The 14,747-nt window shown below is 38.4% G+C and overlaps 1 protein-coding gene across 1 annotated transcript in view; it reads left to right on the top strand.

Moving 5' to 3' along the window:
• Positions 1-14,747, top strand: part of CCDC38 (coiled-coil domain containing 38) — a 54,891-nt gene that overhangs the window by 18,289 nt on the left and 21,855 nt on the right. The window contains exons 5-10 of the mRNA XM_037846711.1: positions 2,384-2,448; positions 4,483-4,646; positions 4,762-4,842; positions 7,067-7,230; positions 9,531-9,626; positions 11,856-11,913. Of these exons, the coding sequence (XP_037702639.1) occupies positions 2,384-2,448; positions 4,483-4,646; positions 4,762-4,842; positions 7,067-7,230; positions 9,531-9,626; positions 11,856-11,913 (628 nt within the window). The remainder of the gene's footprint in view (positions 1-2,383; positions 2,449-4,482; positions 4,647-4,761; positions 4,843-7,066; positions 7,231-9,530; positions 9,627-11,855; positions 11,914-14,747) is intronic.

Genomic DNA, 14,747 nt, shown 5'->3' on the forward strand with positions numbered 1-14,747 from the left:
ACATACAAGGTTACTTGGTCAAAAGATCTGCCTGATAGCTAGACTAGCCAAAATGGGATATCCACTAGAATCAGTCTTATTAGGTTTGAAGAATAAAAATTCTGTCAACTCATCTAGACAGTACCAGACTGTAGCCTGAAATGATAAGCATGGCTACAATATTTAGTAAATTGCCAGTGTAGGATTTTTTGGATATTAAAATTAATTTTCAATTCTGATGACCTATCATAAGTGACCAAATGAAAGCTTCAGTGAGTGCTATCATTTGTTTTTGTTTTTTTTTCCCATTAAAAATGTTTAAGTAAATTGAACCCAAACCTAATCAAATAAATATGGGATATGGAGGACCATGTTAAATGACACTATGAGGATGGAATTTCCAGATCCATTTGCAGGAATTTTACAGGGAAAATGACCTGGTTTCTTAAACAAATAAATGGCATTGAAAAAAGGTAGTGGGGGTGATGCAGCTGGCTTTTATAGAAAAAAAAAAAAAAGAGACATACCAACCAAATTGATCTTTGTTTGGATTTTAATCTTATAAATCCTAAAATACGTGCACAGTAAGGTTCAAACTGAAGCAGTGTTGAATTTTTTTCATACAGTGAAAATGCCAGACAACTTTTACCAACATTTCAAGAAAAGGATTATCCCAAATTTATACAAACACTTTCAGATTATATAAAGAGTCTCTGAGATTGAGTCACTTGCCCAAAGTCACTAGGTAGATACAGAATTCAAACTCAGGACTGTTTGACTCCAAAGCTTGTTGTTTGTTATTCCTCCCACACCCCCACCCCAACTATTATTACAGATGATGATGATCATTATTAATATTGTTCGTAACATTGAAAAATTAAATGATCACCCATTCCCATTGTATATTTTTAATAATAACAAATAAGTATTAAGAAGCTGCCATGCATTTTATAATAGGTGGCCTCATTTCCATTTCACACCACCATGAGGTAGAGAGTAATAAGAGTATACCTGCTTAGACTAACATATGTTAACCTAATAACAGGTTTGTGTCTCGTTCACTTTTAAACTTTGTGGCTTATCGCATGATCCTCTGCTGAAGGAACAGCCCCTGTCTGGTAATTCTTTGGGGTTGAGGCAGAGGGAAAAAAGGAGAACCAGGTGGTAGGTAGTTCTTAAAGCTTCTCAGAAGCAGTTTAGGCCATGCCCACTCCCATTTCATTGGCCAAGTCATGATATTTGTCTAGTTGAAGTTCAATAAAGGCAAAGAGCAGATAATGCTCTCGAAGGGAGGGCCAGCAAATATTTGGGAACAATAATATAATCTGCCACAATTAGTATCCTCATTTTACAGATGAGGAAACTGAGGGCTTGGAGAGAGTAAGTAATTCGCTTATGTTTCCAGTTAATAAGAGTTCCAGACAGGATGTGACCCCAGGAAGACAGTGGGTCTCCTAGTACAACCCTGGCTCACTTTTTTGGGAAATATTTTATTTCTATTTCTATTTACATTTTTATTAGGACACTTTGCTCTATATCACTTTCCATAACTACTACACTGTATGCCTCCTAATGCAATATGAGCTCACTGGTTATTTGGGAAATATTACTGTAATTCTACTTCTGTTTACATTTTTAAGAGACTTTATCTTATAGCATATCCCATTGGTTTTTCATGAAGCAATCATTGTTGAAATGTAGCGTAAGTATAATTTTCCAGAATAAAGAAACCTTGAAAAGAAACTTTTGGCATTTACCATTTACAATTGCTATATGGTAGAACTAGTTATCATCTTTTCCTTTCCTGCTTATTAATAAAAATTGGTTTGTGATCCCCAAAAAGGTTTTGACTAAGAATTTCAGTTTTATGTCTGGATTGGCCAGATACTAAGATTTAAAATATTTCTATCTTAATTAGTGTAGCACAGGCTTTAGAGTCATACAGAACAACATGATACCCCTTTCTGGCACCTGTTAGCTGTGTGATCTTGGATAAGTATCTTAACATCTGGCAATGTGTACCTTAGACACAGTGTTGTTAGTATTAATTAAATGATGTACTTACAGTGTCTAATAAATTCCTGGACACAAAATAAATGATAGTTACTATTATTAAAACAGTTTTTAAGTGGTCATAAAAAAGTTCCTTTGAAGGTATGTATTTTTTGAGCCCAGATTCATACTGTATGCAATAATTTCATTATTTAGCTTTTATTCTTTATATCTTTGAAAGATAATGTACTATTTTGGTGATGGACGCACACTATATGGTGGTACTGTGAACAATTGATTGTACGCTTTTTATGACTGCATGGCATGTGAACATATCTCAAAAAAACTGAATTATTAAAATAAAAAGAAAAATAATGCACTAAACCTAAGTCTATTTCAATTTTCTTTAAAGGCTCAGACACCAAAAGGACTGTCCATGAATTCATTAATGACCAGAGAGATCGGTTTCTGCTTGAGGTAGTAAAAGTAATTTCTTTTTCCCATTAGCCAAATGTAATGCTTATTGAGTAGCATTGCTAAATGTTTACCTTGACAACATTTTATTTTTTTCATTACATGCCCAGCTGTATTGGCTGGAGAGATCAGTTCATTCACTGGGCAAACATTTATTGAATGCTTGCTAAGTGTGAAGCAGTGAACAAAACAAGAATCCTGCCCCCAGAGAGCTTACATTTTAACAGGTTTAGCAGGCAGGTTTCCACACTTCCTGTAACCTAATCAGGAAATTTATCCTAAGGGAGTGGTTTTCCAACTTTCGCATGCATCAGAATCATTGGGAGAGCTTATTAAAACACAGATTGCTGGACTTTGTGTCAGCTTTGCTGATTCTGTAGGTCCAGGTAGGAAATGAGAATTTACATTTCTAACAAGTTCCCAGGTGCTCCGGATCCTGTGAGTGTGGGGACTGCACTTCGGGAACCGCTGCTCCAGAGGGTGGCTGGTCCCTGTTTCTCCCCTTTTCCCATTTCTCGCCCCCATGACCAGGATAGCACTGAAAAAGCCCAGTCTAATCCAGATTCTCCTGGAGTTTTGGATGAATATGGTGGAAATCTGAGTAGATGAACTGAACACATCCTTCCAAATCCTGAAAGAACTCTAGAGTCCTCCCAGCTTTCCCTATACCCACTAACATCGGAAGGGAGTGCCAGTCCCAGTTGGAGGCTTTTAGAACAAAGAATCTTTAACTAGAAGCCAAGCCATAACTGAAAAACTTCATTACTTAATATCTCTACATGTATACTCATTTACCATAAAGCACAGACACGAAGCACTTAACAATGGGAGACTTAATTACAAAACGAATGAATTGAATCTTGTTTACACTTCTTTTGTCAAGTATCTAATCACTTAAAGAAGATAATCTGTCTTGATTAAAGCCTTTGATGCTTATGAGTAAATGAAAATGTGTTTGACTTTTCATAATTTCACATCACACATTTTTGAGTACAAATCTAAGCTGGTTAATGCTTTCATATGCTGCCAGCTGCAATCGATAGAAAAGATCTCACTTAAAATAAGAGTGATAGTTATAAATAGAACCTGACACCTTTGTTTATTAAATATCATTCCTTGGATTTGAGTTTGAGTTTATCATAAAATCCTGCTGACATTACGGATGTCCTAGGTATTTTTTCACTAGGACAGATACACTAGGATTTCAAAACATTCGTACTAATTGTAATTGTACCTTTTCCCCTTTCTCTCCTATCCTGTCCCCACCCCATTTGGTGAGGCATTCCAGGGCTATTGAAATTCCTGTTAGTTATGACAAAGGAAGATGCCCACAGACTCTTGTGATTGCAGATTTAAGAGAGTCCACTTCTCAAAAGGCTTGCAATAGGGTTTGAAAACTGAAGTGGTTTCATGGCGTCTTTCTTATTTTGTGTAGCATAGTTGGAACCTGAAATACCCATTTTTAAAAGTCAAGTTGTTATTTTATTTACTAAGAGTAAACATTATTAATTTTGGAAATTATACTAGAGATAGTACTTACTCTCTTAGCAGTCATACAAAGCATCTGTCCCCTTGCCCCCTTTTCTGGAGGAATGCGTCTAGTATAACATGTTGGAACCAGCTTTCTCCCATGTTCCTTCCTATTGGAGGAGAAGTTGGTGGCTTTTGTGGCTGCAGCCCACCCAATTTCCTGAAGCTCAGAAAGTAATGGAGTGAGACTTGGGTAATGCCAGATACACCTGCTCTTTAGAGGGGAGGGAGGATATATAGCTATTTTTGATTTATGGAGCATGGCCATTTTGCAACAACATTGAGCTTCTTCATAAAGGTGGGAAAGAATTAGTCTCCCTTCTAACTATCCCTCATATAAAATGCCTTGATGCCTCAAGATGTCAGCATGCTACTATTCCTAATACAAATGATCTCTTACCATGTAGGTTGTTTTTCTCTTTTCTATTAGACTGTTGAAAGGTACTAGAAATGTACTCAAAATGTGGGATAATGTTTTCAATGCACTTCTGTTTTCAATATTCCTAGTATTCTCTGGCTACCAAAAGAAACACAATTAAAAGGTTTGAAAGAAGCATAGCATTGAAGGAAAAGAAACTCAAAAAAGCAGAAAGAAAACTCCAAGATGATGCAATGGCCTTCGAAGAGTTCCTTCGAGAAAATGACCAGAAATCTGTAGATGCTCTCAAAACGTTCGTTTCTTCACTCTGGTCAAATCATGTTACCCTTCCCCGCCCCCCCCCCTTTTTTTTTAGTTTTTTAGAACACAATACAAAACAAAATTAACAAATCTGTGTTGTTTTTCAGTGCAGCACAAGAAACTATAAACAAACTCCAAATGACAGCAGAGTTAAAGAAAGCAAATATGGAAGCACAGACAGTGAAAAGGTGAAGGCAGGGGACAGCCCTCTTTTATTACCAAATTTTCATGCCCCAGGAAAACCTATTTGTACCTAGCAGGACTTAAAAGGGAATAATCCTTATCAAGGTGATGATTTCGTAAGTGTAACCAAACTTTTAAAACAAGCAACCTGTCAGGTGCCACCAAGAATCGCCTCTGCCTGGCCCAAGAATAAGCTTGAACTTACAGCTAGGAAGCAAAGGAATCAGTTGAAAAGAAGCAAACCCACATTTTAACAGCTCTGAAATTGGGAATCATTTTAAAATCGATGAAGTCTTACAATTATCAGTGACAGCAGTTTTTATATTTATACTTAGTTGAACCTAGCAATGATACCAAATGGTATTTAAAACTGGGGTCTACAATGACAAAAATTACGAGAGCAAGAGTTGGGATAAAATTATTGCACTCTTTTTTCAAACTTGGGATGTTTCCTCCAACTGATCAAGACTGTAATTTCATGAGTCAGGGGACACTGTAGTCTTGGTTTCAGGTCATGCAAAAACTTTTTTTCTTTTTGAGGACTGATGTTTTTACCTCTCCTCTAAAACTAAGTTCTAGACTTCATATATCCTAAACTTTTGGGGGGGAGGACAGTAGCTTGTCTAAAATGCAACAAATGACCTGGGTGGTAGTTTTTGACATCAACTGCTACTAACAAAATGTGTGTTTCAAACATATTCTGGCTAAAGTTGAAGGTGAGCCAATGTGGAGACTTTGTTCCCCTCCCTCCCACCCTAGAGTGATTAGAAGCTTATATCCATTTAATCAAGAATATAAGATTAGAGCAGTAGCCTTTAAATTAGCATTAAAGTGTTGCATCTGTGTATAATGGCCACCCAGCTGAACTCTCCAAGTAGCCTTGCTGAAGAGAACTTGCCAACTGCTTATATAGCTCACCATCATAGAACAGTGCACAAGATAATGGAAAACAAGCTTATAGCAGAACAAGGGATGCAGGCTCCTGCTACTTCTTTCTTTCTTTATGGGCTTGAGATGGTCCAAGCAGGTCCTTCACCTCAGGCTTGCCTGGACATCTGTTTACAAAGGGAAAGGGAGCTTGTTCTGAAGCTTTTGCTTGGAAGCTGTATGTTCTTGACAGTTTTACCCCCACATTCTTTGTAGTGCATCCGGGAGGCTTTCAGTCTGAAAATGGAGTGGTGGTAGATTGAGGGCTCCCATCAGCTTTTTTTTTTTTTTTTAATTAGAGACGTTGTGTGTTTACAGAACAATCATGCGTAAAATACAGGATTCTCATACACCACCCCACCACTAACACCTTGAGTTGGTGTGGAACATTTATAACAATTGATAAAAACACATTTTTATAATTGTACTAGTAACTGTAGTCCATATAGTTAACTTAAGGTTCAGTGTTTGTGTAGTGCAGTTCCATGGATTTTTCTTTATTTTTTATTATGTTACCATATATACAACCTAACATTTCCCCTTTTAACCACATTCTTAGCACAGTGGCGATACAAATCTTCCATTATCCTTTGGCTGGTGATTCCTGAACCAGCCAGCCATTTACTGACCCTTGAATACCACTCACCCCAGGGCTCAAGGAAGGCTTCCTTTCAGGTGGACCTTATTTTAAACATTGTTTCTGGGTGTGCTTCGTTACTTGATTATGGTAAAGCAGCAATGAGGTTGAGGAAAGGCTTTCTGTCCGAGTCACTCAGTATTGTTGGAGAGAGTGCTGGCATTTTAGTCAGACATTTACTAGACAGGTGACTTTCAAGTCATTCATTTCTTCTAAGAGATGGGAATAGTAGCACCTACTTTAAAGTGCTGTGCTGAGGATGAAATTATATCTGTAGTGCATCCAGCATATCATACAGCACATAGTAGGTGCTCGTTAAGTTAGTTTCCTTTATTCCTCTTACATAAGTGCCATCTTTTGCTACCCTCTAATTTCTCTCTGTGTCTAAAATTTGATACAATATTCCCCACAGAAATAATTAAGTAGTGTTATAAATGTATTCTATGTGTGTATATCCTGGGAATTTTAATTTAAATAACATTCCTACAGTTTTCTCTCTTCTCATCCTGTATCTTATTGCCCACATTTTATGGCCATATTTATAATTTGATAAGTAAATTAATATTCAAGTACATAATCAAGAGAATGAACTTTATAAAGTCATTTAAAATGAATGTGCTTTCACACAGATATATCTAATCATATCTTTGTTTCTTTCGAGTTAGTGAAATAGCAAAAACAGAATTCCTCCTAAAGGAGTATATGAGATATGGATATTTTCTGCTGAAATTGTCTCCAAAACATTGGCAAATGCAGCAAGCACTAAAGAGGATGCGTATACCAATAAATAAGGAAAATATGAGTTTAATGCTTCCCAAACTGTTAGCAAGTAAGTCATATATTCTTACTTTCTGATAAGTAAATAGTCCTAATTCTAAAATATTCTGCATCAACATTTATTTGTTCGTTATTTAAATAGTCAGAATTTTCATATGAAGCAGAATCAGAACAAGGATTCCCACTATTTCTGTTCTTATATGTCATTAATTGGGAACCTCAGGTTAATTCCATATAAAAGCAATAAAAATATATACATGAAAAAACAGAGAAATACATAATTATTTGCAGATGATATACTAGTATACCTAGAAAGCCCCCATAAGAAAACTTGAAAAATTATTTGATCTTATTAAAGGTTTTTATAAACAGACACAAAATCAATTCACTTTATTAGCTAATTAGAAAATATTATTCAAGGAAATTCATTCCAAGAAAGTGGCAATAATCTTAATTTGTGTGACCTAAAGACTTGATAGAGAAATATGCCATGCTTTTAGACAGAAAGATTGATGTTGTAAAGCTGCCATTTCTTTTGAAGTTAATGTATAAGTATCATGGAATTATAATAAAAACATTATTATTATAATAAAAACATTATTATCCAAATTATTTTTCAGGGACTTGGTTGAGGATTGGGTGAGAGAACTTTGCACAATGATTTTGAGGTTCCTCTAGAAAGATAAACAAATATTTTTGAAAAAAAGAGGGTAATGGGATTCCTAATTCTTTTAAATACTATACAATGTATTATCACAGAGTCTCAGTAACTAAAACAGTATGGTATTGGCAATAGGAAGTCAGCTCAATAGACCAGAAATAGATCCTATTATATATAAAACTTTAGTAAGTGGTAAAAGTGGGACCACAAATCAATGAGGAAGGCTTCCACTAACAGCAACCATGAGGTAACAAAGGCTAGACTTACCCTCCTGCCTGAAAAAACTAAAAACTAGATAAATATATTTAACAATGGTTTTCATTCATTGGACATTAGGGAGCCAAGCATAGTGACCCCCGAGAGAGGGAAAACAAATGAGGTGAGCCCTACGGTTGCCCCACATGCTGTCCCAGAGGGAGTCTCCAGACGCAGCTCAGAGAGCGGACCCCAGTGGAGCCCCGCAGTCTCCCCGAGTTGAAAAGACAGAGCTGCGGGTTGGAGAGAACAAGGTGCCCTGAGTTCCCAGGACACAGTACCGGATAGGACAGAGTAGCACAGAGAGAGCGAAAGTTCTGGAGATCTGCAGAGTCTTCAGCTGAGAACTGATCAGTGCATATTCCAGGGCAGAAGTTTTTACATCACAGAAATCGGCAAAATCAGGGAGCATTTTTTTCCCAGAGAGCTGGTTGTTAACAGTTTACCAGCTCAGGACTGTCCTGCTCAGTTCCCGCAGGTCTCTCACTGTGCCGAGTGTGGTTCAATTAGATAATTGAGCGCAGTGATAATCAGATATTGAGCAGTGATGACATTGGGTTAAATCTTAATAAATGATGGTTAACAAGAGACAAAGCAGATGGAAAGAAAAACTGAAAATTGTTTGCATTTACCAGCTTAAGAGTCAGTCTGCTTGGACATGACATCTCAATAGAGGATGCTCAGAAACCAATTAGCCTGTCAGTCAGAGGAGTGAATAGCTCATTTGGGATTTCAGAGGTTATGACAGACTGATGTTGGAAATGGAGACCTCCTAGTGCCGGGCAAATCAGTCCCCATCCATTCTGCCTACACCAGAGACCAGCCCTTGCTAGCTGCATAATTCATTTGCTGGTTACAATGTCTCCGTCTTATATTTCTGTCCCTGGATTTCTGCCTAATGTTCTCAGAAGAGTCTTTATAGACAAGGTGGCATTTGAGTGGGATTTTGAAGGATGAATAGGAGTTTTCCAGGTAGAGGGTAGGGAGAGTGAGGCCCACTGCAGCATCAAGACAGAATAGCATGTAGAGTGGTGGAGAGTCCCGAAAGCGACGGCATAAGGAAACATGGCCTGGAGGGTCCCTGGGGTCAGTGGATGAGGAAACCAGAGATCAGCTTTGCCCACTTCTCAGTTTCAGAAAGGGTCAGACCCAGATCTTGACTAAAATGTGGGGGGAACAAGTGCAAAGAATGACTTGTAGGTGGCAATGGTCAGTCTCCCCACAAGATGTAATAATTGACTTACTCATTGTTTTTATTTTCTCTCTTGATGAAAAAAAAATCTGGGATTAAAAATATTTATGTTTAGATAAAAAGAGAACCATGATTCATATTACACCTTCACTCTGAGACAAAGATCTCATTCTCAGAAGTCTTCTCTCTTCTCCCTTCCCTTCTCTGTCCCTATCCCTATCCCTATCCCTATCCCTATCCCTAGATACATTACAGGCAAAGAAAAGAGAGGACAACTTGGAGGGGGCATCCAGGAGGGCATCATTTTCAGAAGACCCTTCTCTGGGGAAAGGTAGCCAAGGTAAAACTAGAGATTTCGAATGTCACTCGGAGGTAGCTATCTCAAAGTGGAGGTGGAGGACCTATTAGCTAACCTGGAACATAGCAGGCAGTGTCCACACCACCCTTAATCCTAAGAGGCCAGGAGTTCCATTTCTCTCTCTAATGTTATTACAAGACTTGGAGAGGTGGACAAGTGGAAGAAGCAGGCACGGTGTGTGAAGAGGCCCTGGCACGAGTTGTGCCCAGGCTGACTGGCACACTCCCTGACCACCTTCCTAGCTGAGCCTCCTCATTTCTCCAGCTCAGGCCCAGCTTCTGTTATGAATTAGACCCATTCCCAGGGCCCAGCAAACCAGGTCATTCACCACCAAGTGACTGTCTGACTCAGAGAAGTAATTCATGGGGAAAACTGAAGTTACTCTAACCTACCCTCAATCAACTCTGAGAGCTCCTTTGATGCCACAATCACCTTCCATCAGAGACCAGAGCTACCAGAGATCTGGCTCCCCAAGTTGTTTCTATTTGGCTCCAGAGCTTTAACATTCTTGGTGGCCAACATTTAAAAATCAGCAGATGTCACACACAAAAAGTGTGGATTTCCGTCCTCTCTTGAAAACCATGAGATCTGAAGCCTGGGGCCAAGTAGGGCACTTTCCATGAGAAGGACCAGCTCTCTCCAACTGCTCCAGTCCCCACAAGGCTCACGTCACTCCTTCCCCTGCCTGACCCTGCAGTCATTTGAGTTTATGACCCCCATGCGGGCTGACTTTTGGTGACTCCTATTTTCCTTTCTCCTGCTATCAACCATCAGAGGTATTTAGCAGTGAGGGTTCAGCTCAGCAGTGCAATTTGCTTGCCCAGCAACCACCTGGGTGGGTATAAGCCTTATGCCTGTGCATGCAGCCAGCTCCCCTTGAAAGAGGGAGTTAAGCTTTCACTATTTGGTGACTGCTTCATTTGTTCTTTTGCGTTGTGAGGTCAATTTAGACCCAAATTATTTAGAGGATCTGGGGCAGGGCATGGGAGAAGGAGATTGAAGTAGCGAGTGTTGATTTCAATGTTCTCTTTGAAATCCTGTAGAAGTTACTCAATTTAAATAACACCCCTAAATAATACTTTTAGTAATATGAGTTCAGGTATCAGCTTAAAAGCTAAGATGGTAATTTATAATGGTGGTGAGATCCATCTGGTTCTTCATCCATTTTTTCCCTTCCTTCACTCTTTCACCATATATTTTTCAGAGGCTAAGACAGTCTATCAAGCATTCTATAAGACCCTGAGTACAGAAAGATGAATAGGACATAGTTCTGCACCCCAGAACTATACACCACAATAGGGTGAGCGATGTAGTAGTGTTAGATAGTAAAGGCTCTGGGAGCAAAAGCCAAAAATGTTATTGAGCTCTTCCTAATGTAGTCAGAAGAGTCTTTATAGACAAGGTGGCATTTGAGCGGGATTTGAAGGATGAATAGGAGTTTTCCAGGTGGAGGGTAGGGAGAGTGAGGTCAACTGCAGCATCAAGACAGAATAGCATGTAGAGTGGTGGAGAGTCCTGAAAGCGACGGCATAAGGAAACATGGCCTGGAGGGTCCCTGGGGTCAGTGGATGAGGAAACCAGAGATCAGCTTTGCCCAGACAGGATCAGACCCAGATCTTGACTAAAATGTGGGGGAACAAGTGCAAAGAATGACTTGTAGGTAGCAATGGTCAGTCTCCCCACAACATGTAATAATTGACTTACTCATAGTTTTTATTTTCTCTCTTGATGAAAAAGAAAATCTGGGATTAAAAATATCTATGTTTAGATAAAAAGAGTGAAGGGAAAAAAATGGATGAAGAACCAGATGGATCCCACCACTATTATAAATTACCATCTTAGCTTTTAAGCTGATACCTGAACTCATATTACTAAAAGTATTATTTAGGAGTGTTATTTAAATTGAGTAACTTCTACATACCATTTATGTTCCTGATTTGTGACCTTTTAATAGTTGTATCATGTCTCTGACAATACCCCCACCCCAAACAGTGTGTCTTTGATTTTGTACTTATGCTTGGAACCCAATTAGAAAAAAGGGATCCATTTTCTATATGATTATCATCCTAATAATGAAGGAAAAAATAATGGGCATATCCAGGCGGAAGTGAATATTTTGCACCGAGTAGCAAGGACCCATTTCTAATTAGATGTTATTTCTTTTCACCACAACCACCAATGACGTGGACTTCACTGGAACATTGTGAACAGGAAAGCAGCGCGGGAAGCCCACTCCCACTCTAGAGAAAATGAAATCCTTCTCACCGAAGTACAGTACATACTTGATTTACTTCTCTTGGAAACTCTGAATGATTTTTAGGAAATGTGACTTTGGCCTTTCTTCTTGCACCCCTTAGTTACAGATACTGGAGGTAGTGGTTGCTATTTCCTTGGGCTCTTGAGGGGACTGAGCTCTCATAGACCTCTCTGCATTCTTGGAGGAGTGCCTGTAACTGCTATTTGCAGAAGCTGCCCGTCCACTGCATCTTGGGTCTCTGCCTCTCAGAATCCACTGCCCTGTTGTATATTAAGCTACTCTGTTGGCCTGTGTATTTGCAGTTTCGTATCATTCAAAATTGCTGCAGCAAAACTATAAAGCATTTTGCTTTTGTTGTTCCTCCCTTATTGTTGACTCATTTAAACTAAGTATTTATAAATCGCTAGTTATCAACCCTGGCTATACCAAGAGAACTTCAGGAAGATATATGGATGCTCAGGCCGCACCCCAGCTCAATTAAATCAGAATCTCTGGGTGTGAGGTCTGTTTTTTTTCAAGTTCCTAGGTGATACTAATGTGTAGCCATGATTGAGAACCAACCCTAAACAAATAGTTGGATTGTGGGCTATTCAAACTGTGTATATCCTAGCAGGATCACCTAGGAGCTTGTTAGAAACCTAGAAGCTCAGGCTCCACTCCAGACCTACAGGATCAGAATCTGCATTTTAACAAGATCTCCAGGTAATTTGCAGGCACACTGCAGTTGGAGAGGTCGTGGTCTAACTGATGTCATCTCTAACCCACTGGGAACACTGTGTGCCAGATTCATCTTCCCACAGCATTACTTTGATCACATCATTCAGTAATTTCCATCATCCAGTAAACAATGTCCATTGTCCTTAGATGTCTTTCAGGGCTCTTTTAACTTGTCCCATGCTTCCCTTTCAGGCTCATCTCCCACCTTTACACCTTTACACCTTTACTCTGCTTCAGCTGCATAAAAATAACCCCTCTTCCTCCAAGAAATCTTCCACTGTATTGTCTTAGCTAGCATTCCCTAGGAATAGAATCTGAGACAGCCATGTGCAGAAGGATGATTGGGAATGTCCTATTTATCAATTATTTTCCTTTATGAATTGTGCTTTTGGTATCAAGACTAAGAAATCTCTGCCTAGCTCTAGATCCCAAAGATTTTCTCCTATCTTTTTTTCCTAAAAGTTTTACAATTTCACATTTTTAAGTCCGAGATTTATTTTGAGTTAATTTTTATATAAGATGTGAGGTTTAGGCTGAGATTTGTTTTACCTATGGATGTCAATTGTTCCGTTTGTTGAAAAGGCTGTCCTTTTTTCACTGAATCATTTTTGAATTTTTGTCAAAAATCAGTTGGGCATATCCGTGTGGCTCTAGTACTGGGTTCCCTATTCTGTTCTATGTGCCTATCCATCCACTAATACCACACTGATGCCTGTGGCCACTGGTCTTGAAATAAGGTAGACTGATTCATCTAATTTCTTTTTTTTTACAAAATTGTGTTAGCTATTCTAGTTCCTTTGCCTTTCCATATAAATTCTAGAATATTCTTGTCTATATCTCCCAAACATCTTACTGGGATTATGATAGGAATTACATTAAACCTGTATATCAGTTTGGGGAAAATTGACATCTTTACTATGTTGATTCTTCCAACCCATGAACACTGTATGTCTCTCCATTTATTTAGATCTTCGTTTTTTTCATCAGTCTTGTGTAGTTTTCAGCCTATAAATCCTGTACATGTTTTGATAGTTACGTATAAGTAGTTATCCGCTCTCTCCCTCTCTCTCTCCAATTTTTGAGCAATTGTAAATGATATCATAGTTTTAATTTCAGTGTTCACATGTTCATTGCCAGTATTTACAAATCACAACTGATTTTTGTATTTTCATCTTGTATCCAAAGTTGCTGAGCTCATTCATTCCAGGAGTCTTTTTTTGGTAGATTCCTTGGGATTTTCATCATAGACCATCATGTGGTCTGCCTTTATTTTCCTTTTCTTGTCTTACTTCCACAGGAGTACTCCCAACACTCAATTGAGCAAGAGTGGTGGGAGCAGGCATCCTTGCCTTGTTAACAACCTTAAGAGAAAAGCATTCAGGTTTTCATCAAGTGGATTGTTAGTTATAGTTGTGTTGCAGATGTAAATGCTCTTTATCAATCTTTCCATTGTTCTGAGAGTTTTTATCATAAATAGATGATGAATTTTGTCAAATGGTCTTTCTGCATTGATTGTTATGATCATGTGGTTTTTCTTTTAGCCTGTTAATTTGGGGGATTATCTTAACTGATTTTCAAATGTTGAACTAGTCTTGCATCCCTGAAATAAACCTCACTTGGTCATGGTGTATAATTACTTTTTAATATATTGCTGGATTTGATATGCTAATTTTGTTAAAGATTTTTGCAACTGTATTCATGAGAGATAGTATTACATAGGAGGAGTTTTTTTTTTTTACTGTCTTTGGTTTTGGTATCAGCAAAATACTGCCTTCATAAAGTGAAATGGGGGAGTGTTCTCTACACTTTGATTTTTTGGAAGAGATTGTGTAAAATTGACATTAATTATTCTTTAAATGTTTGGTAGAATTCTTAAGTGAAATCATCTTGGCTTGGTGTTCCAGTTTGCTAGAGCTGCCATTATGCATAATACCAGAAATGGATCAGCTTTTTTAAAAGGGGCTTTTTTGGCTACAAATTTAGTTATACAGCCAAAAAAGTGTCCAACCTAAGACATCAAAAAGAGGATACCTTCACTGAAGAATGGCCTATAGTGTCCAGAACACCTCTGTCAGCTGGGAAGGCATGTGGCTGGCATCTGCTGGTTCTTTAGCTTCTCCAGCACAAAC

The sequence above is a fragment of the Choloepus didactylus genome, chromosome 8, assembly GCF_015220235.1.
Source record: "Choloepus didactylus isolate mChoDid1 chromosome 8, mChoDid1.pri, whole genome shotgun sequence".
NCBI classification, from domain to species: domain Eukaryota; kingdom Metazoa; phylum Chordata; class Mammalia; order Pilosa; family Megalonychidae; genus Choloepus; species Choloepus didactylus.